A 27,954-nucleotide genomic window follows, 5' to 3' on the forward strand; every position below is an offset into this window, starting at 1 on the left:
AGCCTATACCAGCGCCCACAGCGACACCACATGGATGAATATGGCGGTGAGAAAAATGGAAAAAGATCTCTTAAATTGAATTCAGTTTAATATTAATATTCATAGCAATTTTCTTCTTGGACTGCCTGGTCGCCGGGACAGTGAATCATTTGTCTCCATTGCACCCATTTCCTAGCATGTTCTTTTTTTTTCTTTTTCTTTTTTTTTTAAATTAGCAAAATACAACAAAATGCACAATATATTATACATTCAGAAAATACAAATTTCAACCTTTGTACAAAGAAAAAGAAGATACAAAGACGGGGTCATAAAAGTTAACAGAGTACTAACTCACTAAATCAAAATCTTCCGAAAAGGAAACAAAAAAATGCAGCCTTTTTCTTTTTAACTAAAGTCAAAGATTTAACCATCAGGTTTAGGTTGTTTTTCCAGTAAAGTAGGGTTGAAGTAGGGTATAATCTTTTAATATGTAATTACGTCTAAGCAAATTTGGAGAATAAAGACTCCTTAATGAAGATCTCAGAAATGTATTATTGCATTTAACATCACAAAACTGAATACCATCTATATATAATTGCCTTAACTTGGGGGAGATGTCAGAATATACTATATCACTTACGATTATGTTTTTAAGTGACAATGGAATGGATTTTATAACCCGATTAAAATTACTTTTAGAACATTGGATATTAAATTTTTGCCAAAAATCGTGATGTCAGAGCATGTCCCTCCTCATCTACAAAATGAGCAATTGCCCAAACACCTTTCTAGAACCAATCTTGAATAAAAATAGATTTTCTATTCATCAGTATATATCTATTGTTCCAAATCGGGCTGTTATGTAGAGTGAAATTATGTTTAAATATAATTTTCCAATACAGAAGGACCTGTTTATGGAATTCAGAGAGTTTAACAGGTAGCTTAGTAATTTCAAAGTCACATTTGAGGAGAAAATCGATACCCCCAGTTTGTTAAAGACCTTACTTGGTATAAGAAACCAAATGGAGTGAGGATTATTTAAAAAGGATTTTAACCATTTAAGTTTCAAAACACCATTCATTATATCAAAGTCCTAGCATGTTCTTCTGCTTCAACAACTCAAGGCTACCATCTACTCAAGGCTTTTCGTAGAAGGTATAGCAACCTGGGAGTTTGTCTTCAAACAGCAACCATAATCTCCACCCTTTGGCTTTTGTCTCAAACTAGTATTTCAACTTTTTTTTCTCAAAATACATTTTTGACTTTATTCTCAAAATTGTCAGCAATATTTTTTTTCTTAATAAGGCCCTCCTGCCTGGGAGCTCCATGTTCAACATCATATGTCCAATATGTCCACTCTCCCTCCTCTGCACATGTCTAAGTCAGCCTTGCCTCTCTAACTTTGTGCTCAACCTGAGGTCTCCCTCTGACGTGCTCATTTCTAATCCTCTCCATCTTCTCAACGAAAATCTTAACTTCTTCAGCTCTGGCACTTTTGCCTTGGCCTCCTGTCTTTTTGTAGTGTCACCATTTCGAAACTAAGCATCATAACAGGTCTCACTACCATCTTGTTAAATCTTGCCTTTCATTGGTTGACACCAGGTATTTAAACCTATCTACCATCAGTACCTCTCCTCCTTGTATGTTCATGGGGTACATGGCGGTCTGATGATTAGTGCTGTCGGCTCACAGCAAGAAGGGTTTGAATCCAGTCTGGAGCCTTTCTGTGTGGAGTTTGCAGTTCTCACAGAGAGAGAGAGTATGCATGGTTTCTCTTTGAGTACTCAGCTTCCTTCCACTGAGACCTTTTCTGACGAGGCTTCAGGGAACAGTAGATGGGTCAGATGCATCTGTGAGGTCTTTTTTTTTAACCGGGCTCACAAATTATTCAAGACTTTTGGTGTAAATAACCAAGGTTTATAGATACATATATATTAGCAGTATTTAAAAAGAGAAAGAACACACACCCTGCTATATATTTCAGAACACACATAATTAATACATAATAGAAACTTTGGCAATTGATTGTAATCGCCTGCAATTTAATTACTTATTAGCAAATCGCTGATATGGTTTATGCAAAAAAAATGTTGATCAGTACCAAAAAATGGTTCAGGCTGGATTCACTGTCTTTTTTTATATCTGCCACAAGACAAACAGCACTCTGATGACAGTACACATTTGTTACTCACTTGATATCTATTTGGCACTGTTTGTGACTCATTAGGGTTTGTCTGAAAGCCATCATCACTGTGGTAACTGTGTGAGATAAAAATGGACTGGACTTGGATTGGTCCAACAGTTGGAGGCCCCAGGCTAAAAAGTTGGCACAGTTTCCCTGAAAGGATGGCAGAGGAATTTGCATAATAGGCATTACTCCCTTCACTGTGCATGTAGGTCAGTTACTGCAGTCAAAAAGGCTCTCTATCCTGTCCTGATCAGCAGTCATCCGGTAGATAGCCTGCCTAAGGCAAATCTGGATTCTACATAACCAGAAAAAAAGCACGTCACTTCTGACCTCTATAAATCATTATTTGACTTCTAGACCAGGGAAACCCCAGAGATTACAGAATCATCAAAGGAGCTGTCTTAAGAGCATTCAGTTTTATATAAGAAACATATTGTGTGATACACTGTGACTGTTTACATGTAATCCAGCTTTTATATGGTTGGTTTGATCTGGGAAACACGAAGCAGAGAACAGACAGGGTGCCAGCAGGACATCAGAGCAACAAGAGGATTGGCAGATCTGTAGTAATCTGTTCAGGCTCAGGCACTGAGAAATGTATCGTATCCCCCACACACATATGAAAGCTTGTGGGCATTAAATTCCTCTGTACTCTATACTTTCTCTAACCAATGACAAAAATAGCATAGCAGGGAAACACAAAACTGATTGTCCTCTTAGGTTCTCTTAAGTATATTAAGATAAACACGATAAAATCTGATTTTCAAGTATTTGCAAAAATGGATTAAATAGAGTTTATATCCCAACAACAGCAGTGTTGACTTTAGGTCAGTCTGCATAACAAGAGGTGCAAAATAAGAACTGGATACTAATCTGTCTGGTGGGCCATGTGGACAGGAAGTTGTGGATATACTGTAAATGCCAGAGCAAAGCTGGGGTCGTCAGATCATCAATTATTCAGCACCAACAGGCAAGGACAATCAGCTGGTGTCAGCAGGAAGGGCGGATGAAGCGACTCGCTTCAATTGTATTTTTAATCTATTCTGGTAACGTTAACATGAGTATTCACAGCTGCTCTTTACATTTTAAACCTTCTCATTATTACCGAGGCCGTTTCTTTATACAGTCATTGCATCAATGGGACAATACAGCGTAGTTGACAAACTTAAAAACTTTAGATTATGCAAATAAAAACAAAACTTCTTTATTTCACATTTATGGATAAGACATTAATCCAAAAACAAAAGTGGCTCGTTAACAGTGATTTCACACCACACAATCACTTCACAGCATTTTACAATGAAAACACATTTTCTTTATATAGACATAAGAATCAACAGTGTGCTGCATTTCCATTTCCTCTACTCATGCCGCTGAGAAAATGACATAAAATCTCTACATCAAAAGTGTCAAGACATAGAATGACACGAATCTCCGTGATAAAAGTACAAATGCTACAAATTAGTAACAGAACATTCATGAAATTTGGGAGGAAGAAAGGTTCACATATTTGGGAAACCACTTGAGAAATCGCTGCTAAACCTATGGCACATTCTGGCCAGAGTCCTTAGAGAAAACGGAGCTTGATGAATAGATGACAGTGTGCATGCAAAGTCAGACTAATATATGGGAACAATATTGACTTTGTCTCAGTTTCATATGATGTCGTGGTTTCCGGCGGATATCTATGACCGTGGTTGCCTGAACCTTTACCCTTATGAACCAATGAATCCTGTGTCACATTTTTGGAGTAAATATAGAAATGAAATGTCAGATAACAAAGCAAAACTCTGCAACTGACATTCAGAGAGCAATATCTAAATATCAGTGTCTGAACATTTGCATACACACCACACACAAAGCAATGTAGAAACAAGTGAATTAGCTTCAGAAAATTTGAGGTACGTTATCGGCAGTAGAAAAATGTATATAAAGTTGGTGACTGTGCTTCTACTAATCTGTGTTTTTGTATAGCTAATTGGAAACAATTAAACAATTCTTAGCAACATCTCCCCATTAGTGAACCTAACTCTTTTTGGCTCCAACTTTAAATAAACAAAAATGAATGGAGAAATAACTTACCAAGCCCCTTTTGAATATCAGTTAATTTTGCATTTAAACAGGTAAAAATCTGATCCCCTTTTGATGTTATGCCTAGAATTTTAAAAAATAGATATGATTTGGGACCCAAATGGATTTTTCTACTACCAATTTTTAAAAAGTGACAAGTGCAAACATGATGACTGTACACTGTTGCTCGTTATAAAAAAAAAATCTGCGATTTCAACTGTCTGAATATTAAAATCTGCCACTTTAAAAAATAAAATATTTGTTCACATTACAGGAATGTACTAAAAAAAACGTCAGCACCATCTAATTTCAGACTAATAGTGTGTGTAAATATATATTACTCTGCAAACAGAAACGCGGTGAGGAAACAAACCAAAGTGCTTCAAAGTGAAAACTTTCTACAATACTGCTTGTTGCTTTTGCATTTTTATGAACATAACTGTACTGTAACATATTTAAACTATGTTTGTGATGTTAGTTGTCCAAATTAAATAAAGGGGGGAAAAAAAGTCAAAACAAAAATCAAGTTTGAAAGAATTCACAGTCTAGCCAAGGCAAATAAACTGTCATGTGACTGTACCCTTCCCTCAGTGACAAACAATAACTGCAACAGGAACAAAAATAAACTAGAATTTTAGAAAATTTTGTAAAATGTGTTAGTTTCTGCACTGTTATATTTTGTCACTAAAATATCTGACCTGTCAGATAATAAAAGATACCTATGCTACAAATAAAAACACCTGGGAGTGGTGTACAGCTCTGTGTCGCTGGCTTAGAGTGGTGTCGATTTATCCAAACAGGTTGGACAGCGGTCTCGTTCGAAGAGGACTGCTGTGTAGCTCCTCTCCTCTTCCCACCTCTCCTGTGTCCCTGAAGGAGGCGCTGTGGATGATCTGGGCTCTGTGGCGTCCTCTGTGCAGCCGGGCATTCAGTCGGCTCAAAGACGTCTTCCTCTGCATCCCCCCTTTACTCTTCCCGTTCCCCGTTCCATCTTCTGATGCCTCTGTTGGTGAATTCAGCAGCCGGAGCGGGTTCAGATTCCCTTGGAGGACTTTGGCAAATCTCCAGCCCCGACCTCTGCCGCTGCCGTTGTTCTCACTGTCTGACTCAGGTCCCGGTGAGGTGACCACTCCTTCTTCCAGCAGGTCAGCAGCTAGCGGTGGGGACAAGTACTGCATTGGTCTCCTCCCGCTGTAATCTCGAGCTTCAGGGTCTGCATCCCAGTCTGACAGCAGGACACGAACCACCTGTCAATGCAAACACACCGCATGCAAACATGAGAGGTCTCGTTTTCAAGGATATTAGAAGGCGACCATGTAGCTGCATTTCTTTCCCTCTCTCTCCCCACTTTCATGTCTGTCTACACCGTCTCTATCCAATAAAGGCTAAAATGCCAAAATAATAATAATACTAATTATTAAAAAAATGAATAACTAGACATTTGAAACTTGTCCACAACTGGGTGTTCCAACAGGGCATTAATCCCAAACACAAATAAAAACTAGAAGGTGTCTGTGAAGGTTCTCAGTCATCCAGGTCATCGTAGTCTAAGGAGCTTGGAAAGGAAAGCGTCTGGACTTCTTTACATTGCTTGAACGTAAAGAAGTCCAGACGCTTTCCTTTCCAGAAAAAAAAAAAAACTAGAAGGGATAGAGAAAGCTAACATTAAGCTTCTGGTAAGAGCACTGATCTGTAATAGGTTCTAAATGAATCAACTCTGCACAGGAGAGTGGTCAAATATCCATATTGCTACTAAAACATGTGGTTGAGGTGCAACTTGCTAAGGAATATTGAACCAAATAACAGTGCACGTTTGAACCCCTATGTATACTTTTGGCGCTATGTGGATTGCAGAATATCTAAAATAAGCTCAAACTTCTTGTCATTAACAATATATGCTGTACAATCATTCCATCCTGGAAAAAAAGCTTCAAAGAAATCCTTAAAAAACCCAAATTACCACCTAGGATGAGTGTGTTTAAACTTGTGTTTACAACCATAGTTCAGTTAACTTGTTTTGAGCTAATGTTTCTAGCCTGGGCAGATAAAGTGTAGGTAATTATGTACTGCTTCACTGAGCAGGTGTAACACATGATACTACTCCCTGCAACCCACCTGGGTGTGTCCATGCATGGCGGCCAGGTGCAGCGGTGTGTAACCAGCACTTGATCTCACATTCACATTCACAGGTATAGTGTTCTCTTTGGCAAAGGTGAGCAGCTGAGACAGCAGCTCAGCTTTTCCCTGCTTAGCTGCCCAGTGGAGGCAGGTAAAACCAGTCACAAAGTCTCTCTTGGTCACCAGGCTGGGTTCGACAGCAAGCAGGGGCTGAAGGCTGTCCCACAGGCCGTCTGAGGCGCACAGCATCCACTCGTGCTCTAGAGGGTCCAGGGTTACTGAGGCGCAGTCCTCGTCAGTGGCTGAGGAGAGGAGGGACGCCGAGTCGCCTTCGCTCTTAACCGAGTCCCGGAGGCGTGACCCACGGTTGATCAGAGATCTCCGCACCTGACAGAACATACAATAGCCGTGGCTTTTGTTAAGATTTTTGTGTCACAGCACAAAATGTAGTCATTTAGAAATTCCCAGCAAACTGTTACTTTCCACAGAAAGCTGCCATTCAAAGAAAGAAAAAAAGAAGGGCAAAAGCAACAAATACTTAATGATAATAAAAAGCACTGTGTCCTACCTGAGGAGAACTACTCATCATCAGCTCTATGAAGTTCCTGCGACTTCCTTTGGGTGTTTGGATATCTCCTATATGGTCCAGTCCCTCCAGAGCACTGTCTTCAGACAGGCAGCTGGTCAGCATGGCACGCTGTGACCCTCTAGACACCCTGCGTGCCCCTCTTGTCTGCTGGTTATGAGATCCTCCGGGTTGGGCCTGGTCGAGATCTGGCATCCCAAGAACTGGAGCTGACTCTCGTCTCCTTCTGTCTCTTAGCTTCACTTCACCTCCTCCACCAGGGGTAGGAACTCCTGTGCTGGTCTTGCTCTGGGATGGGGTTGCAGGTTTCTTATTGCCATTTGTCTGTTTGTCATTGTCCAGTGGAAAGTGGACCCCTGTAAGACCATTAATTTTTTTTGTGTTCATTCAACTTCATGCAGACTTTTGATCACATGCTGCAGAATTTAACAGGCTGTTGTTGTTATTTTTCCTCACTGGTGTCATTAGTATCCTGAACCTTAGGGATTTTGTGTTTTTGGCAGGAAATGATTCCAAATTAAATTGAATCAAACACTATTTTGTACGGTGAAAAAAAAAAAGAAGCAGTATGCGTATATTGGCCTGTAAAAACAACAAAATAATTGCCAAACCTTTTATTTATTCGTGCTGTATTACAAATAAACAAGTAGACAGTACATAAACAAAAATATAGATAAAACAGCCTACGTTACACGTAAGAAAGCAATTCATGGATAAAACACGTGCGTAAAAATCACGCAAACACAATGGATCCGTCGTCCTCACCTGTTTGGTCGCCCTTATCATGATTGCCGTTGACACAGTTGTTGTCCAGCGTCTCTTGGATGTTGCCATTGCACTCCGCACCATCGTGGCCATCTACGTCTGTACGCATCACCGACGCCCCGCTGCCTTCACTGTTCAAACACACAAATTTCACGCCGTTTTCTACCTTCACGAAACCCACGCTGTCAACGATGCTTTTCAGCACCTCGCGATCCACCCCTTCCTTCGACTGTTCATTCAGCGATAGGAAATGATCGATCAGCTCCATCTGTTGGACCCTCCCTCCTCTCTCCGACAGGAACTCCTGCACGGCTTGCACTGTGCAGCGGGACGCCATCATCATCATCGTCCTCGTCCTGAACGACTCAGACAGAGCGCAAAGATCACTGGGTTATTTGCGCACGAAGGTTTAAAAATGAGCCCATTAACGCGCTCATTCGCTTAAGGAGAGGATGACAGCATCTTCTTCTCTGGCCTCCTCCTCTCCTCCATGGGAAGACCAGTGTTTAGCTCTTTCAGACAGGGGGCGCTCACATCGTCTCACAGGCAAGGGGCAAGAATCATGTTGCGTTCCAGTGCTCATCGGAAACGCGGGCTTCCCAGACGACTAGTTATTTAAAAGTGACCATAAATACTGCGTATACATAATATATAATAAAATACACATTTTTTTCCGGTCAACACACTCACAGTATTAATAATAATTGCACTGCACAATTTGAACTTTTCAAAATAATATCCAAGGTTCATCCAGATTGCATTATGTTCATCCTATTTACGGCTATCTTTCATGCCCAGCTGGAGTTTCTTTTTGCATGCAGTGAGGAAACCGGACTCAATCTCCTTGTATTTTTGCAAAAACTTGGCCAGATTAAGAGGATTCTGATCCTAAAACATTTACCTCACCTCACAAAGAAAAGTAATCCACCGCAGAACTTGATCTTTCAGTCCTTATTAAAATTTTTACAAAACAACAAAAACAGGAGGTTATTTGAGTAAACAAATACACCTTAACAGTCAAGAAGTAAATTCAAGGGGAAGAGCACAAATTATTGACCTAAAAGGTGCAAATTGAACCTTAAGCTTATTAAACCTGTACTTATTTGTTATATTAAGATTTCAACCAAAATACAAAAAAGATGATACAATATGAAGAATCGAAACAGAACCAGGACAAAAATAAATGTTTCTTTTAAACAATGGAAATCATTCTGTTCCACATTTTTACATTTGTTTACGATCTGATTTTTAGACTGTTTTTAAAATGACATAGTGAACAGAACAATCGTAATTCCTCATTACAGTTACTCACATTTACCCATATAACAGATACACCTTGTATTTGTTTTTAAATTGTCCTGGCCCTGTTCTTAGTTAACATGCTTTCCCTCTAATTTAAAACCTCCAAATACAGTTTAGAAGGAGATTTTTTGTGCTTTGTACAATATCGGTGGAGTCCGGAGCTCAATGAAACAGTAGAATTTTAAGGCATGCAATTTAATGGATATTCTAATCCCTTGATCATAATAATCTGATAATATTTAATCTATTTATAATTGCTTTAGCTTTCTTCTGTAGCATATAAACCGGATTAGTTAGTTGGTCTTACATGCATTTCCCCATAGCTATACACAGCAGATCCTATATGGAACAGTTTTAAATTAATATGATATATATAATGATTTTTCATCTCGTTATTTTATTATAATAATCACACCTCAAAAAAAATCTAATTTCATACATTTTAATGTTTTGTCGGTGCAAACAGTCCCCAAAGTAAGCACTGGGAAAATTAAATTGCGCTGTACCATTATTAGAAAAGGGGGGCGATTTTATTACTGCATTAAGTTTTTCTTGCTTTTCAGCGCTATCTTATCTTTTATTTTTGTAAATTACATGCTGTAGAACATTTAAATATTGGAGCCTCCGCAAAATTTGCCATAACTTGCATTACTGTCGATATAAAGAAAATTTAAAAATCGTCCCATTACTACATTGTGTTTAATGGTGTCGTCTGTCCAGTTGTCGACAGCAGTAGGGCGATATTGAGCGAGATTCTTTGAGAAAGAAGTCGATCCTTTTCTAATTTTTATTTTTTTAAAGTTATTTCTGAATCTGTTTACGACCCATCTTAAGTTATGGCTTCTTCGGATGTTGCGCGGCAGCCGGTTAGTATTTTTTTTAATTTTTTTTTACTCTGTGTTGTCGACAATAAACTTCTTTCTAGACAGTTGAGCAGGGAGTGTCCGAGGCTATCGTTAAGTTAGCTCCTAGCCTGAAAACTTTCAGTTATTACACTTATGGAAAACATTCATGTTTAAACGGGGCAAAGTTTAAAACTCGACAACATATGTATGATGTGCTATCAACACAAGCACTGAACCTTTTTTTAAAAAAAGATCCCCGGTTATGCCTTTCACTACGGTAAACGGCTGAGAGGGCGCTAGCTGGCTAAGGCTACACTAGCAGTGCTACATTAGTTTCATAGAATCGTTAACGTTAGCTCCGTGATAAGCTTTTGAAAATATGTGTGCAATTCGTGCCTGCCGCAAGATGTATTTGTACGTTGCGGGAGCTTTGTGACACAAATATCATTGATTATTAGCCCTCACAAATCTGAATGAAAGTTGGCGTTTCGACCTCCAGCAATGACAAGGATTCAGAAATAAAGCACAGCACCGCCCACAGAGTTATTAAAGGTTCTTAGTCATAGCATATCTAAATCAGTGCTGCTGACCACCTACACTCGGGAAGTTTCATTAATTTAGACTGGAGAAGGTCTGACAAAGTGGACGACGGTGATATTTAAAGTTATCTCAGGCTTTTGGAAGTTAGGTGGATTTATCTTATTGTCCTATTTAACGTCTTCTAACCGCTTTTGTGCCTCTTTGGCCCACACACAGGCTTTAAAAACCAGATTTATCTAATCAGGCAAAGAATAAAGACAAAAATACGTAAACATCTTGGCTGGACTAGACTACTCGGTGCATTATGTGATTCTGTTTGTTTGTAAGTGCAATATTTTGTGAAATAAGAGAGGAAAAAAAGCATCATAATGTTACAACCCAGCTTTTCCTGTCAAATTTATTCCACAGGATAAAGGAGTCCGGTCCTTGTCTCTTGCTGGCCATGTGGGCTTTGACAGCCTTCCTGACCAGCTTGTCAACAAGTCCATCTGCCAGGGCTTCTGCTTTAATATTCTCTGCATCGGTACTGTGTCGCTCACACATAGATACATAGATGAAACTCTGCATAATGTATGCAGAGTTTCTTTTTGCTGTTGATGATGAGCTAATTAAAAAAATTTTTTTTTTTGGTATTTAGGAAAAAATTAAGACATTTTTTTTTATTATTTGTCATGTCATTTAGACAGGAGTAGTGGACATTTTTGTTGAACAAATTGACAGGAATAACAGAACATAGACTCTCTCAGAAAGTTTTATTGCCTTTATAAAACGTAGGTAGATTGTCTGTCATTAAATAGTAATAGAAATGCATTGCTAAATTTTATTTTGCATACAAACATTCAGTTAATGATCTCAGTTTGCAGCTCTTAGTCAGGCATTCCTGATGTTAAAGCTCCTGCACACTTAGCTAGAATTAATTGTGACCACAGTTGCATTGCTGGATAAATCTGACTTTCTGGCAGTTATAGTTACAATAAAATTGTACTGAAAAGTTTCTGTTTCAAGTTTAGTTACTAAAGATTGCATCATACGTCTCTTTTGTGCCCCTAGGTGAGACGGGTATAGGCAAGTCTACACTGATGGACACGCTATTTAATACCAACTTTGAGAACTTTGAGTCATCCCACTTTGAACCTCAGGTGAAGCTCCGGGCTCAAACATATGACCTGCAGGAGAGCAACGTCAGACTACGTCTCACTGTGGTCAACACAGTTGGCTTTGGAGACCAGATGAATAAACAAGAGAGGTACGGGGAAGAGCTGAGTAGGTTATTAATGTTGGAGGATTGCGACTGCCGTGAAGTGATTTTACTGTCGTTGTGAACTTGCCAGTTACTGATGATCACTTTATGTATGTCTTTTAGCTACCAGCCTGTGGTGGACTACATTGACAGGCAATTTGAGAGTTATCTCCAGGAGGAGCTAAAAATCAAGCGTTCTCTTCACAACTACCATGACTCACGAGTCCATGCCTGCCTTTACTTCATTTCCCCCTCAGGCCATTCACTCAAATCCCTTGATCTGGTCACCATGAAGAAATTAGACAGCAAGGTAGGAGAAAGGACCACAGTGTCTTCTGCATGTCAGAGGGTATAATAAATGTGTTGTATTTCTCAGTGTCACTGTAATGTAATACTTAAGAAAATCTGTCAGTTTTAAAGTTGTTTTCTTTATGTTTGAAGTAGAAAAAGTAGCAAGTCAAGTTGTTTCACGCATTTTGTGTAATTGATGGCGAAACTTACCTGTGTCTGTGGTTGCAGTGCTACTAAGTAGCATAGTTAATAGCAGGCTTAAGTTTAAAAAAAAAATCTAGCCCAGCAACATTTCAGTCAGGCGGCTCACATTTGAAATGTATTATTGCAGCACAAGAATATAATTGGCGTTGGCATCTAGATATGTTACACTTGTTCATTGGGGAATGATGATGTACTCCAAAGGTTAAAACGTAATTAAAAGGGCATGTTTGGTATTTGATCTGAGGAGAGTCAGGTGTGTTGATGTGTATGTCACAACATACCTTCAAACCTAGTTTGTGCTCACAATTGTTACTTTTGCAAACAGCAGCATTCACCAAAACTGACGTCACAACTATTGGCATGCGCCATGCTGTGGTGTAGTTTGGGCTTGTCGTTTCCCTTTTCGATTCCCTTTTCGACCTGACACACAAATCTATGATCATGTTGGTTTTTAACTACCATTTAAGTAAATATCAGAACAGAAGCTAAGATTCCCGGAATATACAGATGGTTTGAAGAGATTATACGTTTTGGAGGAAAAAACCAAACCAACTTGCTTTTCATGTCTTCTTGTTTTGACTTTTCTACTCTTATGCCAGCACTAATGCCAAGATTTTTTTTAAAATGGTAAATGGCCTGTATTTGTATAGCGCTTTACTTAGTCCCTAAGGACCCCACAGCGCTTCACACTACATTTAGTCATCCACCCATTCACACACTGGTGATGGCAAGCTACATTGTAGCCACAGCTGCCCTGGGGCGCACTGACAGAGGCGAGGCTGCTGGACACTGGCGCCACCGGGCCCTCTGACCACCACCAGTAGGCAACGGGGGAAGTGTCTTGCCCAAGGACACAACGACCGAGACTGCCGGAGCCAGGGCTCGAACCGGCAACCTTCCGATTACAAGACGAACTGCCAACTCTTGAGCCACGATCGCCCTGTGCTGAATTCAGGAGAAAACCTGTCATTCAGGAGAAGTCTGAACTGAGCTGGTTTGCTCCAGGTGCCAATATAAACAATGCCGGGGCTGTGGTGACGTTGCATTTGGTGTGCGTTGACCATAAACCAGGCTTAAGTTGTCTACCTGACCTGGACCACTGCCCTCGGTCCACAACAGGCCAGTGATTACCAATGAGGAAAGGGGCAATAATGCAGTAGACATTCTGTAAGGCACCATTTCATTACAGTTAAAAGGGTAAGACAATGACAAGAATTGTTGTGTGGAGATGAGTAGTAAAAAATAGAATATGATGTAGACCATATACTAAAAGCATTGTAATCTCCGCATTTAGTTTGGAGCTAAAGATGACGAATTGAACATTATAAAAGATACTCTGAAAAATCAGGCCAATGCTGAAGTGCCGTAAACGTTTTATGGCCGCCAGTGGATAATAACTGTGGTTCCAAAAAAGAATTTATAAAAGGTTATCTGAAAACCACCCTCAACTTCCTTTCTTTGTGACCTCAGTAAAACACCTTATTGTTATTTTTAGGTAATCCTGAATAATAAAAACAAAAGTTAAAAATCTGGTCAAGAGAATTATGGAGGATATGTTCAGTTTCAGATCCTCCTCTTATTACACGCAGTTTCAAAAGACCAAGGAGGTGATGGCAAACGCTGTTCAGCTTAGAACAGGATTTCACAAACCACTGGCTGATGTCACTGTGGTTACATCCATCTTTTGTACTGTCTGTGGATGAAGATGAAGGCTGGCTTAACTTTGATAGCTTTGTCTTCAGTGAACTACAGGGATAACAGGAGATTAATGATGCGTTCATGATGCATTTGCAGGAGATAAATTTCAAACTTGGAAGCGACAACTGCAAAAGGTGCCTTCTTTTAGTGCTTCTTTAGTAGGAATACAGTGTGAAAACATTTAACATGAAGACAGATTATATGTGGTTGTGTGTGGGAGAGATGGTGGGAGTTTCTGTATAAGTTGCTACTGAGGTTGTTTTTATGTCTGACTGCTGGGAGAGGTTCACTGTCCAACTAACTGAACCCCCTTCTATCCATTCCTCTTGAAATGGTTAGAGAGTTTCCCATGCTCCCTGTGTGTAGCAACTTTGTGCTTTTTGTGTGTTTGTGTGGTTTCGCTGCTCTGGAGTGTTGGTAACCCTGGATTTGCGTGTGAAAGGGATAGAAGCAGCACTGGAATGCTGTAATCACCTCACGCACACACACTCGAGTTGTCCTTCTGTGTCAGTGTACAGAACCACACAGAAAGAGCCAATTGTTCAATCTGCAGCAGTGACAGACAGGCAGTCACTCAGACAGCTGTTGGATCAGATCTCTTAAGACTTCTCTGCTGGGGTCAGTGTGTGTGTATTCTGTATGTGTGTATGGGTGTGTGTGGTCTGGCCCCAGAAGCTCGCCCAATGACAACAAGTCATTCCAGGTCCCAGTTTGGTTTGACAACGTGACAGACAGACAGGAATGTGGGACAGCGTGGTGAACTGCTGGGCCAGAAATGACATTCAGAAAACATGGTTTTTATAACACTTAGCAAAAAATAGTTTTAGGAGAAAGAATTTCTGATAAAGAGAGAGACAACAAATACAGTTCCCGTTCTTGTTGAGTGATACTGTTACCAGTCTGATGACAGGATGTATTTAATGTGTCTACATGTACTTTCACGGTATGCTGTGCTGTGAAAACAACTTGTTTTAGCTCAATTAGTGGATGCCTGTGATATCAGGAGTTGCTCTTTTTATTGAAGATAACTTTGTGAATTTAGTGTTTTGAATTTTATATATTGTCTACATGCAGCTTAAAGACAACAGTAGTTGCTGTCATGGTATTTAGTTCTTATTGAGAATAAAAGTCTCTAAATTAATGTGATAGCTGTGATGAAAATACATTTATTTGTTTCTATTTTATATTTTTCAGTATTTATCTGTATATAAATGTCCTTTAGCATACTGAGGGGAAATGCAGTGGTTTGCATGTCTTAGTTCTCAGTGTCATTGAACCATATCAAGCTACTGATATCAGTGCGGCCTTGCATTCTTTAGTGGATTTATAATTTTGTGCATTTGAGGCATTGGATGTTAATGGAGATGAAGGTCTGACTATGAAAATGGAAGCTAAAGTGTGACTCCATCATAACAAAGACATGGTGAAAATATGTTTGATGGTAAACTGGATTATCAGATTATCATTTTGTTTTTAATTATTATTATTATTTTATTTCACAGATGGCATGAAAAGTTATTTTCTGTAGCTGGCATGTATTTGTAAAAAATACTGTCACTATGCTTATCATGAACATTTATCACATCTGTCTGTAGGTGAATATCATTCCAGTGATTGCCAAGGCCGACACAATCAGCAAGAGTGAACTGCACAAGTTCAAGATCAAGATCATGAGTGAGCTGGTCAGCAATGGTGTCCAGATATACCAGTTCCCACTGGATGATGAGACAGTGGCCAAAGTCAACACTACAATGAATGTAAGGAAAAACACACACATAGACTTTTCTCAGATACAGGTTTAGGTGAATGTTTTTACTGGCAGAAATGTTCGAAACATATAATTCAAATTTCAGACACACACCGTGTGTGTTTTGTTTTGTCAAAGGAAACATTTCTGAGGTGTAAAAGGAATCTGTGATTTTAAGTGAGAATATTAGTGTAGGCGTTTGATCTACAACAGCTTTAGTTAAAGTATTTTTCCAAGCTGTGTCTTTTGCTTCAGATGCATGAATCCGTCTTGTATATGATTTTTTTTTTCTTTAAGGGTCATTTGCCATTTGCTGTAGTAGGCAGCACAGAGGAAGTTGCTGTTGGAAACAAGATGGTGAAAGCTCGCCAGTATCCATGGGGTGTAGTGCAAGGTAGGATGAATTACTCTGTTTATGGATTTCTTTAAAGCTTTGGCAGTTCACCTTAACATTTTCCTTTACTGTGGTTTTCACTGGCTACACTTTGTGTCATGCTTGAAACTAGTGCTGGGCGATATGGAAAAAATATTTATCACAAATCAATTATTTTATATCACAATAATGATATATATCACGATATACGACAATTTTACCTTGTTTCCAGTTATTCTCTGGAAAGTTTGACAAATTTCATTGCTCACTTTTCTCCAATTTTAATTTGAAAAGACATTTAACAGAACTGTTACAAATAAGAAACAAACATTTTAGTGCAGCAATATCAATGTATCAAATGAAAACAGCGGCTACTGTGATTTGTTTATGGCCCTGGGACGTTTTCTCATTGTGCGAAAGACTGCTGTATCTTCAGCTGGCTATAGTTCTTCTTTTTCCAGCTTGCTCCCATTGTTTCACAACTTGGTTTAGCTCGGGTTTTCTGGGTTCTTGAGTATTCTTTTTCTTGGACCTTCTGTAGGTGATAGAAGAGATTTGTTGTGTTGCCATCAGGCGCGGGAATAGTTTTATGGCATAGCTTGCAAATGGGCGTCTTCCGCTCTGTCGGTGCTGTTGAACCCGAAATGTAACCAAATCACAGACGTACCCCCTCTTTTCAGTAAAAGTGCTTCTTCTTGGGGTGCTGTGTAGCTGTCTCTGCCTGTTGCATGTCCGGGCATGAAACTGCAACCTGTCGCGCGTCCATCGTTTTGAGTTGCCATAAAGCATCTCGCAAATCCGGGTGCACATAAAGCAGCACCATGTCGCAAAACCACAAGACGGAGTTTCTTTACGAAAAATATAATTTTTTTTTTTTATACTTTATTTTCTTGTGCATAAAGTTAGAGTATGTATAGTGACAAGACAACACTAATATATTTGCAACAGGCTATTTAATGATAAATTTTATGTAATAATTTATACAATTAGGTTAGGAACGATAGAAACTATAGAAGACAAATGCACGATAGACACTTTTCTATCGTCCAGGCGATATATATCGTCATATCGCCCAGCACTACTTGAAACTATTTTTTTTTTTTTTTAACTTGAAGTTTAGAATGTATTTTATTATGAAGAATAACCCTTTGATTTCTTTGATGTGTGTGTGTCAGTGGAAAATGAGAATCACTGCGACTTTGTTAAGCTGAGGGAGATGCTCATATGCGTAAATATGGAAGACCTGAGAGAGCAGACCCACACTCGGCATTACGAGCTTTACAGACGCTGCAAGCTTGAAGAGCTTGGTTTCAAAGACACAGACTCAGAGTGCAAACCTGTCAGGTATGACGTCACAAACCCATGCATACATCCACAAAATGAGAAAATGCACGGGCATATGACTTACAGCTGAGTTATGTGTGTTGCAGTTTGCAGCAGACGTATGAGGCAAAGCGTCAGGAGTTTCTGGTGGAGCTGCAGAAGAGGGAGGATGAAATGAGGCAGATGTTTGTGCAGAGGGTAAAGGACAAGGAAGCGGAACTAAAGGAGGCTGAAAGAGAGGTATACAGTGCATACATGCAAACTGATGTCCTCACAACACACCTTAAGCAATGTGCTTTTTGCCCCGAGTTTCCTATTCTTTATATTTAATAGACAAATAAAATCTCGCATCAGCTGAAGAGATTAAAGTAAAGTGTTTCCTATTGGAAAAATAAAGTCAGCTTTTCCATTTTTCCCCATTAAAGAAGTCATTTATTTATATTCCGCTTTCAGTTTTATGCTCTATTATAAAAAAAAATTCACTGATGTTTTGTTTTCACCCAATCAGTCTACCTTTCTACACTTTTACATTCAATTTGTTCGACGTGTGAAAGTAAGTATTATGTAATGAACATGTGTTGTCACATCTCATTCTTTCAGCTCCAGAGTCGTTTTGAGCAGCTCAAGCGCCTCCATGCAGAAGAGAAAGCTGCTTTGGAGGAGAAGAAGCGGCTTCTTGATGACGACCTAAGCTCCTTCGGCAAGAGAAAAGCTGCTGCCCAACTCCTGCAGGCCCAGAGCCTCACTGCCAATGGCAAGAAGGACAAAGACCGGAAGAAGTAAGAGAATTCTGCAAATACCAATGCCTGTGCTTTTATGGAATACTGGGGGGCGAGTCATACTGGACATCTGAGTAATGTGTTAGGAATAAATAGATTCCACATTGTTTTTTGGAAATGAAAATTATCAACATACAGACGGCTGAATTCATCAAACCAAAGAAAAAATGATGGCTTAAAATTACAGTTGATTTTTGTGAAGTTATCAAAAAACTCATGACTCCTCGAGTGATGCCACTGACCAGCCAATCGTGGCATGCAGTCTGTAGATGTCATATTTTTAATACCTGCTCAGATTGCTTGGAACCCCGGCTGGTCAGGTACTATTTTAGTATCTGGTACCAGGTACTATGACCTAATGGAAAACCCCTGAAAAGTCGATCTGAGTAGGTAATAATGGAAAAGGAGCTATTGTTGCCTCTTAGTGCTCCTGTTGTTAATTTCATAAACACCTCTGCTCCTTAACTGGCCAGATCAATACCCCAGAAGTTTACCTGGTGTGATGCTATACTTTGATTAAAAAGTGTTCCTTTATACATATATAATCATAATATCATATTGTGAGTAAGCACCCCTGCACAGGTCATTAATTACTTGTTCTCTAAGAGACAGTGCAGATGAAGACATACTCATTGAACTCAAGGGTATCAAATCTGATAACTAATGAGGATGTTTAAGATCTGTGCACATGTAAGATGTTTAAGTTATTGTCACTGATTAACTGCAAACGGGAAATTCTGTAAGTTGCTCATATGTCTCTCTCTTGTTCTTTTTTTCAGTTCTGGTTTCATGTGAAGATTCTCAGTTGTGACCAGCAAAACCGGTGACATTATACCCCACACCCTTTCCACACCCCTGTGGCCAGTTGTAACACTAAAGAAACCGCCCACATAAATCAGTTCAACAAAGTCCAAAATGGGTTTTAAAATGAATCATGTATTTAATTTTTTATCTTTCTAGCAGTGAAGTGGTTCCTGTGAGGTACAATTCACTTTCAGCTTGTCAGCACCATATGTAATAATCCATCACCATTTTTACAGGTTTGTCTAGTGTTTCTGTCATTAAGAGTTGTCAAAAGTGTCACAGGATATTATATTTCCCTGTTTCTTTCTAGTTTTTTATATTCTCTTTGTTTGGTACACCACCTTGATGCTCTAAATCTTCAATCTGAACATACTAGCATTAACTAAAAAAAAAACCCCCAAAAACACTGTTAGGAACCTCACACGTTCTCTTGCGGTTGTTCCAAAGGGAACAAATTGGTTCAGAGTGTTTCACTTCTCTGCCGAGGTTTACAGTTAAACGGTTTTCTGAGGAGGGTAAAACAGAGGCTTGGTTTGGGATTAGGTACATGTTACTGTGTATTTTTATACATATATTTTTTGTTTTACTTGCTCTCTTATTTTCATTTTTATTTTATTTTTTTTATATATTGACACAAACCGTTGACGCTTGCAGTCCTGTCTGTATGAGAAGAGCTGACTCACGGGGGAAAAAATGCATCACACCGAGTCGCTGTTTGAGGGAGAATTGTATTTCTCTGAAGACTGTATTCTACATATTTCTGTTCATCGCTTTTCGGACTTTTTAACTGTGTGAAACCCTTTCTCAGCAATACTCCAGCATAAACCGCTGCTGGTTTCAATGATTAAAAAAAAAAAAAAAAACTTACTGTATTTACACTAGTTAAAGGTAATAGTGCCTTATCTGTATTAAACCTAAAAACTACGTTATCCAGTTTGTGATCACATCCAGGGAAACACATCGATGCCTACTGGATAAATGCTTGCCTGAGACACATTTGTACTACACTTATATTTAAGGAATAAACAGTATTATATGGGAGCTTTTCTTCTTTCTAAATAAATCTTTGTATTTTTATGATGATGGATTGTGTTTGTCTACTTCATTAAAGGCTGGGATGTTTATAGGCAACACATCTACTGGTACCATCTACTGGTACAGCGTGAGGTTCAGACTGTGATGTAATGAATGAGGACTGATTTAACCGTACCCACAGTCTGTTTGCACTGGCTTCAAAGATTTGACAGTGGAAGAGCTACAAACTGAAATGTTATGTCCATGTGTAATGGCATCATTGCAGTCCTGCCAAGGAATTCCCCCAGGATATCTAATTGTGGAGATTATTACACTATTAAATGTACTGTTGGTCTGACATTATACACTGTATTTGGGGGAAAGCATTTCTTTAGCGAGGCCTGTTTTTGCCTCACTAAAGTTTTATTGTTGGTTGCTGACACCACATCTAATCACTGGAATAACACTTTTAAGGCATTTGAACGTTTTCTTTTATACCGTACCCACATCTCCGAGGATCTCACCTGGACGACCAACTGCTCCAAGCTGGTCAAGAAGGCTCACCAGCGCCTCTTCTTCTTGAGGACTCTGAGGAAGAACCACCTGTCCTCAGACACCCTGGTGAACTTCTATCGTTGCACCATTGAGAGCATCCTGACCAACTGTATAACAGTCTGGTACGGGAACTGCTCTGCCTCGGACCGGAAGGCGTTGCAGAGGGTCGTGAAAACTGCCCAGCGCATCGCCGGAGCACCACTTCCTGCCATAAAAGACATCTACAGGAAGCGGTGTCTGAAAAGGGCTGGGAAAATCATCAAAGACCCCAGTCACCCATCACATGGACTCTTCACCCTCCTGCCCTCTGGGAGGCGCTACAGGAGCCTCCGGACTAAGACCACCAGGTACCGGAACAGCTTCTTCCCCATAGCTGTCAGACTCCTGAACTCTGCCTCCTGACATCTGACCCACGTTAACACATGGACTGAACATACACACACCCACAATGGACAACTGTACCCTCAAACACACAATAATAACATTGACTGAACCACCACTCACAACCACTAGCACTTTATATAGCCTCTGTAGGAATTATATCTCACTTATCTTAACTGCACTACTGTATAGCTCTGTGTAAATAATCATTCTGTACATTCGATAATTTTTAATCCTACAACTGTTTACAACTTGCATAGTTCCCATTTCTGTATAGCTGTATATCCCAGATTCTGTAAAGTTATTTATTTCATATTCTGTATAGTTTTTCATATTTATATCCTGTTCATATCCTGTACATAGCTTGTACTCACTACAGCCTGTACATACTTATAGTTATAGAATATTCACAACATACTTCATACCGTGTACATTATAACATACCATAATAGACCCATTTCTGTAATATACTCACATATCTATATTATTGCTAATATATATTGTAATATATCTATATCACTAAAGCACTTCTGGATGGATGCAAACTGCATTTCGTTGCCCTGTACCTGTGCATGTGCAATGACAATAAAGTTGAATTCTATTCTATTCTAATTCTAAAAGAAAAGAAAATGCCTCCATCTGTGTGGTTCAGTTAGAAGAAATGTTAATGTCTACATTTCGTTTTCCTTTTCTCAGAAGATAAGTGGAAGAAGCTCTCCCTTTGCTTTAGAGTAAGATTTAGTAGGTAACAGCAGCTTAACATCTCCCCTACCCACCACTTGCTATATCTGAACACGAACACACACACACACACACACACACAAAGGGAGTGCCCTATATTGCCTGATAAAGGACTTGTTCCCTGCAGTGTCTTACCCTACAGCCCTCTTTCCCTTAGTGCGACTCTGGAGCTGGCACACAGACAGGTGGAAAGACAGCTCTGGCGTATAGCAGAGGAATGCTGATCGATTCCTTGCAGGAGCCTGCAGCACCTCACTGGTATAATAAGCTGAGAAGTGGATACCTAGAGGAGAACCATTTCACCCAGGAAAACTGTGGAGAATGGGCACGTGTGTGTGTGTGTGTGTATATACAGACACCTTCAGCTGCTCTCTAGGAGATTCAGCTCCCAGGTGGGAAGTGATTTCACCCAGTTTTCCTGGAAGAACACAATCTGTGCACTGCAGAAATCTGAAAAATCAAAGAAAAAAGTGCAGCATTCCCTCTCTCTGCTTTAAACGCAGCAGTTTGAGTGTTAGAGTCGAGTTTTTTATGACTGGGTTTACAGCTAAGATAGCTGTCATACACCTGCACTCGCACATGCAGACATTCCCGTACACACCCCTGTCACCTTTTGCCAGTCACTCTAAATGCAAATGGGGGTGATCGCTGGAGACAGGCTCGACTCGTGGAAAGATAGGGTTGTCATTTAAGGGGAGTGCCGCTGACGCTCTGAAATTTACCAATTACACACCTCATCCACGCCAGCGTTGGCTTTTAGAGGCCAAGAGGAAGAAGATAAGAAAGGAGGAAGATAGAGATTTGAGAATGAGTCAAAGAGACAATGGGGGGGAAGGATAAAAGAGGAAGAACGTCTCCTTTATTCCTAAACACCTCTTCACTTCACACACTTCACTAATGATATGCCGACAACCATACCTGGAGTGTTGCTCCCACAGCTTTTCACAAGATAATTATAATTATAGCAAGATACAATATGACTCTCCAGGATGGATTCTCTAATGGCCAGCTGTGAAATCTTAATGGGCTATACAGGTAATGTCCTTGTTTTTGTACCAGGAGCACATAAATGTGAATTGATTCTGCCACTTCCTCTTTCATGATAATCATAAAGCTGCAGGCAACATGTAGAGAAAAAAACACACTGAACAGCTGTTTTAAAACAAAGGCATTTATTGCGAAAAATGCACTTGACATGAAAAAACAAATCAACCACGGGTCATCAGTACAAGACGATGTATAATGATCACATGGTAGAGAGCGCTGGGCGTGGCCAGCACAGAGCATGACTTCAATGGCACAAAAGGCCTATAAATATTCTGCACAATATAGAATAATATATATACTTTTTTTCGTCCCTCTGTTTCTCTCACTGCTCTGCTGGACTCTTTCCTGGAGAGGCATGAGTATCCATGCTCCACCGAACTGTTTTTTTTAATTTATTTTTTTTAATAAAGTTTCTTTTTTATGTAAAGAGCTACATACAGATGCCTCCTCCCAACCTCTCTCATCACACACACAAACACCCAAGTATCCATAGGAACAAATATGGCCAACATCTAAGTCAAGATGGCAGGGTGACACAGCTCAGGCTTCCTGGAAGGACAAACCAAAATGAACTATTATTATTTCAAATTCATAATCTGAAACAAGCTCAATCGAAACAGGAGCGTCATACAAAATCCAACGATGTGTTCGCGTCCAGTGGGAGCTACCGCTGCTGTTCAAAGCCTGTTCACATTTTCCACAACCAGGAAGCTGAGGCAAACGACAAGCTTACATCACGTAATCAAAACACATGAAGACAGTTTGCAAAAACCAGCGGTTCAAGTTATTTTGCGTAAAGTGACCACCGTGCAGTGGTTTTATTCCTGACTTTTTGACTCTTGTAAACGCTTTCTCCTCACATCACCCACCCCAAAGAAAAAAAAAAAAAAAAAAAAAAAGAACAAACCGGGCAAACAAGGACTTGTGCTTAAGTTTGACTCTATAGAAATTAAAGTCCTCAGTTTAGCGGGCATCCAAACAGATCCAAACTTTGCTCAGTGTTTCTTCGGAAACTGTTCTGGGATCCGCTGGATTTCCGTCTTTGTGCGGATTGAAAAGCAAACAGCAAACTTATCACACTGATACAAACAAAACAAAGAGGGAAAGAGGGCACTGATCTACCTAGAAGGAAAAGTAAGAGCGTATACTTGTGTTTGCGTGTGTATTGACATTTGTAGGCACTGGGGTTTGACTGACAGGTTTTGAAGGCCAATGTAGATATGTTCAGATTGAAGTTTCCCATCACAATATCAAAAAATTTGGCATTTACTTTCCCTTTTGTTTTTTTCAAGGTAAATAAACTGGCACTTTTAATCGACTGACCCCAAACGCCCCACTGAAACATATACAAAGATCATAGTCTGGTACACTTGTATAAAATAACATCACATAGACAAAAACGACCAGTTAAACATTAAACGTGTTAAGAATTGAAGCGAGCTTCTTCATATAAGTAATGTTAACGGAAAACAGCCTAGCCCTAGTCTGTATGTGTTGGAAAAAACTTTAATTTAGAGTCCAGTATATTTCTTTTGCTTGTTTTTCAAAATTATATGCCTACTGTTCAGAAAGCACAAGTATCTCACAGCATCAAAAGTATTCGGGAGGGAAAAAAATGGTTTCTAGCGAATTCGACGTTGTAGTCTGATTTAGCATCTGTTTATGTTATGTGCTTTTTTCTTCAAGTATCCACTGATTTCGCTGGAAGGTCTCAGATTTGATCATTCGGTCTGATAATTTGTAGAAAACACGTGACAGTAGCTTCCAAACATTTTGTCCTCTAGAGTTTGTAGAGTTTCCTCTCTGAGGAAGAAAAAAAAAAGACCAAAATGCGACAAGTTTTGTGCCATTTATCTTGTGGATGTTCTTTAAATTAGCTAAAATTGTATGCATGTTCAAAAAAGTGCTCTATAAATAAAGATTCTCAGAGCAGTGTAGATACCTTTTTGTATCTACACTGCTCATTTGATCAACAAAATATAGCACAATGTCAGTTCGACTTCAGGGACATCAATCTGTGCAGGTAGGAAGCACGAGGAACCATTGTGGTGCACATGAAAGTGACAGCAAGACAGCCCACCACAAAGGGAATTACAGGAATTATTAAAGGATTTAAAGGTGGTGGCCACAGACCATTCCTCTCTCCTCATTCCTCCTTACTCATTTTGCAGTAGTTTTTATTCTGTCTAGTGTCCTTCTCACTACTGGCAGCATGTGACGATACTAGCAGGTTATGCTACAAAGGGAGTTTTCTGTGTCTTCTGACTAAATCACCGTGGTAACTTGTGCTGATCACATAAAGTGGTCAGGGTCAGGTTATGTTCAGAGTTTTGGTTTAAAATTGACCGGGAGCTCCACTTTCTTGCTGATTCTTTTATTTACAGCATGTTTTAAGCGGAATGTAAATTGTCTGCAGGGTGAATATGTATTACGTGCGCAAGCTGTTAACATCATGAATGAATCAGAGCGTTAAAGGTTCAGCAGTGCAAACTGGGCATTGGCATGATACATTTATTCATTTGGTGATGCAGAAAATCTATAAATGTTGTTATACTTCACACGAATCTGCTCTTAACTCTCTTTTAGACTTCTGGAACTGCAGCTAAAGAGCGCAGAACACACACCAATCAATAAAATTACTTTTACTTTGTTCTGCTGACAAACTAAAGCAATTTCCATCCAGATGAGCAGACTCAACGTTATGGCATGTCTGTACGTGATCATCCATCATGACACTTTGACACAATTTAGCAAGGACGGCTTAAAACTGATATGTAACTTTGATGTTTAATTGTATCTATTTGAAAGTTTCAGAGCTCTGTAATTGTTTGGGTTTTATTGAATTAAGCTAAAGCAAAGAAAGCCTGGCTTTGTTGAACTTTGTAGTATATCCCTCTGCTGTGTCTCCCAGCACATCACTGACTGGCATCAGCAGACTACACCAGAATCGGCATGTCAGCTCTTGGTGGCATCATAAAGTTTGCTACGGCATCTTCATGCTCTTTCACATCTTTCACATGTGCTCAGTGTGAACCTGAACCAAAGCAGGTGAAACTGATTCACAATGGTTTGTGCTTCCTAACTGTACAGCATGACGTCCCTGATATTTTATTTACTTTAGTCTGTACTGTGATGATCAAATGTTCCCTTAATGAATGAATTTTTTTGTGAGCAGTGTATTTTTCTTCCCACATAACATGGATGTAGGAAGGAGACTCAACAGTGCTTAAGCCATAAAGGCTCTGTGCTTAGGATCAGGTTAGAGCCAATTAGAAATCTAAGCAGTCAGCCAATGAACAACCCTCGCCTGTGTGTTTAACTCTGCCTCGTTTAAAAAAATAGGTGAGGAAGTGCCTCGTGCCCTGTACCTGTGCTCTTTGACTGCCTCTTTATCTCTGATGTACCGCCGCACACACAGCGAGTGAGTCAGGCTCTGAGTGTTGCTGTGCTTTTGTCTCCACAAGCAGAAAAACAGGTAGGTGGTTGTGGCAGAACGTAAACCAGGCAAGCCTGCATCTAAACTCTGGATACGAAAGAATCACAGAAGCAGACAGACTACACTTTCACTAAAGCAGAACAAAATTATTTGACACGATCTGAGTAACAAAGTCAATTCTGGCAGTTGCATGATGAAAGTTTGTGTCCTCTGAGTTTCCCCTCTCAGCTATTCTTTCACGAGCATCGAGTCTGTGCAGTTTTGGTTTGGCAACGTTGTCTCAGAATAGATAAAAAACTGTCGAGGAAAAAGCTGAGGAAGAGGAAATACTCTTCGCAATCTTTGTACTTATTTGATGAGAACTGTCAATAATGGAAGCTTTGTTTTTTTTACATTTCAAGCTGACATCTGAAAAAAATGTTTTAGTCATTTCACCCCACCAAAGAAATTTGTGCTTTCTTAAAGAAAAATCATATTTGCGCTTAAAACAAGTATGTCACAAGCAGCAGTGGAAATCCCCTTTGTCAAGTAAATACTGTACATTAGTAAAATACTGTAAATGTAGATATTCTGGAAGGTTGTATCAAATATTACCAAGTGCATTTCTTTTGTTTCTAAACTCATACAGAAGTTCAAAAACAGCATTATAAATACAAATGAATTCTTTAAAGGAGTTTTGGTGTGACTTTGTGTTCCTTTTTACATTCAACAATTCAGCTTAATCCAACTGATGGGGTCTGTTTAAATCAGATGTAATAAAAAAAAAAACTTGAATAAAAATAAGCGGTTCACCATTATGTTATGATATAGAAATAGAAAAATTAATGACCTAATTTAGACTTTCTGTGACACTGGCTTTTAAATTACAAATCCTGTGACAGACAGCACGGCAACATAAAATATCTATTTCAACATTTTTTAAAAATGTGATAATGCTACATGCATCGTTAACAAATAATATATCGGGTTGAAAAGAAACATACTGGTCGTAGATTCGACACAGAGATGTGCTTACAATGATTCTGGAGTGTAGGCTTATGTGCTTCCTCATCACCTGGCTGTATGTTCTCACTTCTCAGACAAAGAAAGCACCCGAATTTAAGTTCTGAGGTCTCAGAGGAAAAGCAAAGCTAATGCTTTTTTGAGCTAGTGTTTGCTGGTGGATGATGCCGAGGAGGAGAATTAGGAGGCAGGGTTCGTCTTTCTGTGCTCTTTCAGTCTGCGTGCCTTCAGTAGTCAACATCACGGGTCGGGAAACCGAGTCTGATGGAGCCCCTCTGACCCAACACTGGGCGGATAATGGGAAAAGCTGCCCTGCTTCCTGTGTGGCTGAGCTGGTCGAGGCAGGGACGAGCTTTCTTGTACATTATCAGTGTGTATATGTGTTTGTGTGTGTAGATACGTTGGACTGATATGGATTACTATAGCCAACACCAATAATTAATAATTAATAATATAATTTCTTTATGGATTATAAAGTATTCTCATTCTGAATGATATTTTCCAATAGAATCAAAAACATTTTAATTCCAAACAGATTACTTGGCAAATATAAATAACAAAAAAATCTCCTTTGTTTTCAAGGTTAGCCGCCTCTTAAGGCCTTGTTGAGCTTTAATCCAATAAAACAAAGATAAATCTGGGGAACCTAATATCAGCCCAACCTTGGATTTTGTGTGTGTGTTCATGTGTTTTATGACTCAGTAACAGGAACAATGTGTGCATTCATTCGTCCACTTTTTGCAGTTCAGAAGCTCTCGACAAAGCTGCCTGGAAACAGGCCGGTCTGACCCGTCCTCTGCAGAGTGCCTTTGTACCAGCCGTCGTCCCTCTTCTTATGGACGAACACCACGTCTCCCTCCCGCAGCTCGATCTCTGCCTCGCTCTGGGGTGGGTACGGAACCACCACACGATACCTGCCTCACGGA

General features: G+C 39.6%; 3 protein-coding genes across 5 annotated transcripts in view; 1 reads left to right on the plus strand and 2 right to left on the minus strand.

The window, feature by feature from the left end:
• Window positions 1-2,710: 2,710 nt before the first annotated feature.
• Window positions 2,711-8,217, minus strand: sowahca (sosondowah ankyrin repeat domain family Ca). The gene is made up of 4 exons (XM_086267445.1): window positions 7,707-8,217; window positions 6,924-7,297; window positions 6,353-6,742; window positions 2,711-5,484 (listed from the first exon to the last, which is right to left on the minus strand). The coding sequence occupies exons 1-4, from the start codon at window positions 8,050-8,052 to the stop codon at window positions 5,026-5,028; spliced, it is 1,569 nt and encodes a 522-aa protein (XP_086123571.1). The 5' UTR covers window positions 8,053-8,217; the 3' UTR covers window positions 2,711-5,025.
• Window positions 8,218-9,707: 1,490 nt separating this feature from the next.
• On the plus strand, window positions 9,708-19,935 carry septin10 (septin 10). Of its 3 annotated transcripts, none has more exons than XM_086266452.1 (10): window positions 9,708-9,874; window positions 10,802-10,916; window positions 11,444-11,639; window positions 11,757-11,943; window positions 15,422-15,583; window positions 15,871-15,967; window positions 17,122-17,290; window positions 17,377-17,509; window positions 17,870-18,048; window positions 18,828-19,935. In XM_086266452.1, the coding sequence occupies exons 1-10, from the start codon at window positions 9,845-9,847 to the stop codon at window positions 18,841-18,843; spliced, it is 1,284 nt and encodes a 427-aa protein (XP_086122578.1). In that variant the 5' UTR covers window positions 9,708-9,844; the 3' UTR covers window positions 18,844-19,935. The 3 variants fall into 3 exon arrangements, with proteins under 3 accessions (XP_086122578.1, XP_086122579.1, XP_086122581.1); XM_086266455.1 differs by lacking the exon at window positions 9,708-9,874 and adding an exon at window positions 10,697-10,715; XM_086266453.1 differs by lacking the exon at window positions 18,828-19,935 and having other exon boundaries at window positions 17,870-18,052.
• A 2,769-nt stretch (window positions 19,936-22,704) lies between these two features.
• Window positions 22,705-27,954, minus strand: part of LOC147311779 (E3 ubiquitin-protein ligase SH3RF3-like) — a 115,142-nt gene continuing 109,892 nt past the window's right edge. The window contains exon 10 of the mRNA XM_086265727.1: window positions 22,705-27,942. Within this exon, the coding sequence (XP_086121853.1) occupies window positions 27,774-27,942 (169 nt within the window). The 3' untranslated portion in view covers window positions 22,705-27,773. The remainder of the gene's footprint in view (window positions 27,943-27,954) is intronic.

The sequence above is a fragment of the Aulonocara sp. 'chitande type north' Nkhata Bay genome, linkage group LG16 (assembly GCF_057382095.1).
Source record: "Aulonocara sp. 'chitande type north' Nkhata Bay isolate Kocher_YH1m ecotype deep benthic linkage group LG16, A_spYH_male_GT1.1, whole genome shotgun sequence".
Lineage (NCBI taxonomy): Eukaryota > Metazoa > Chordata > Actinopteri > Cichliformes > Cichlidae > Aulonocara > Aulonocara sp. 'chitande type north' Nkhata Bay.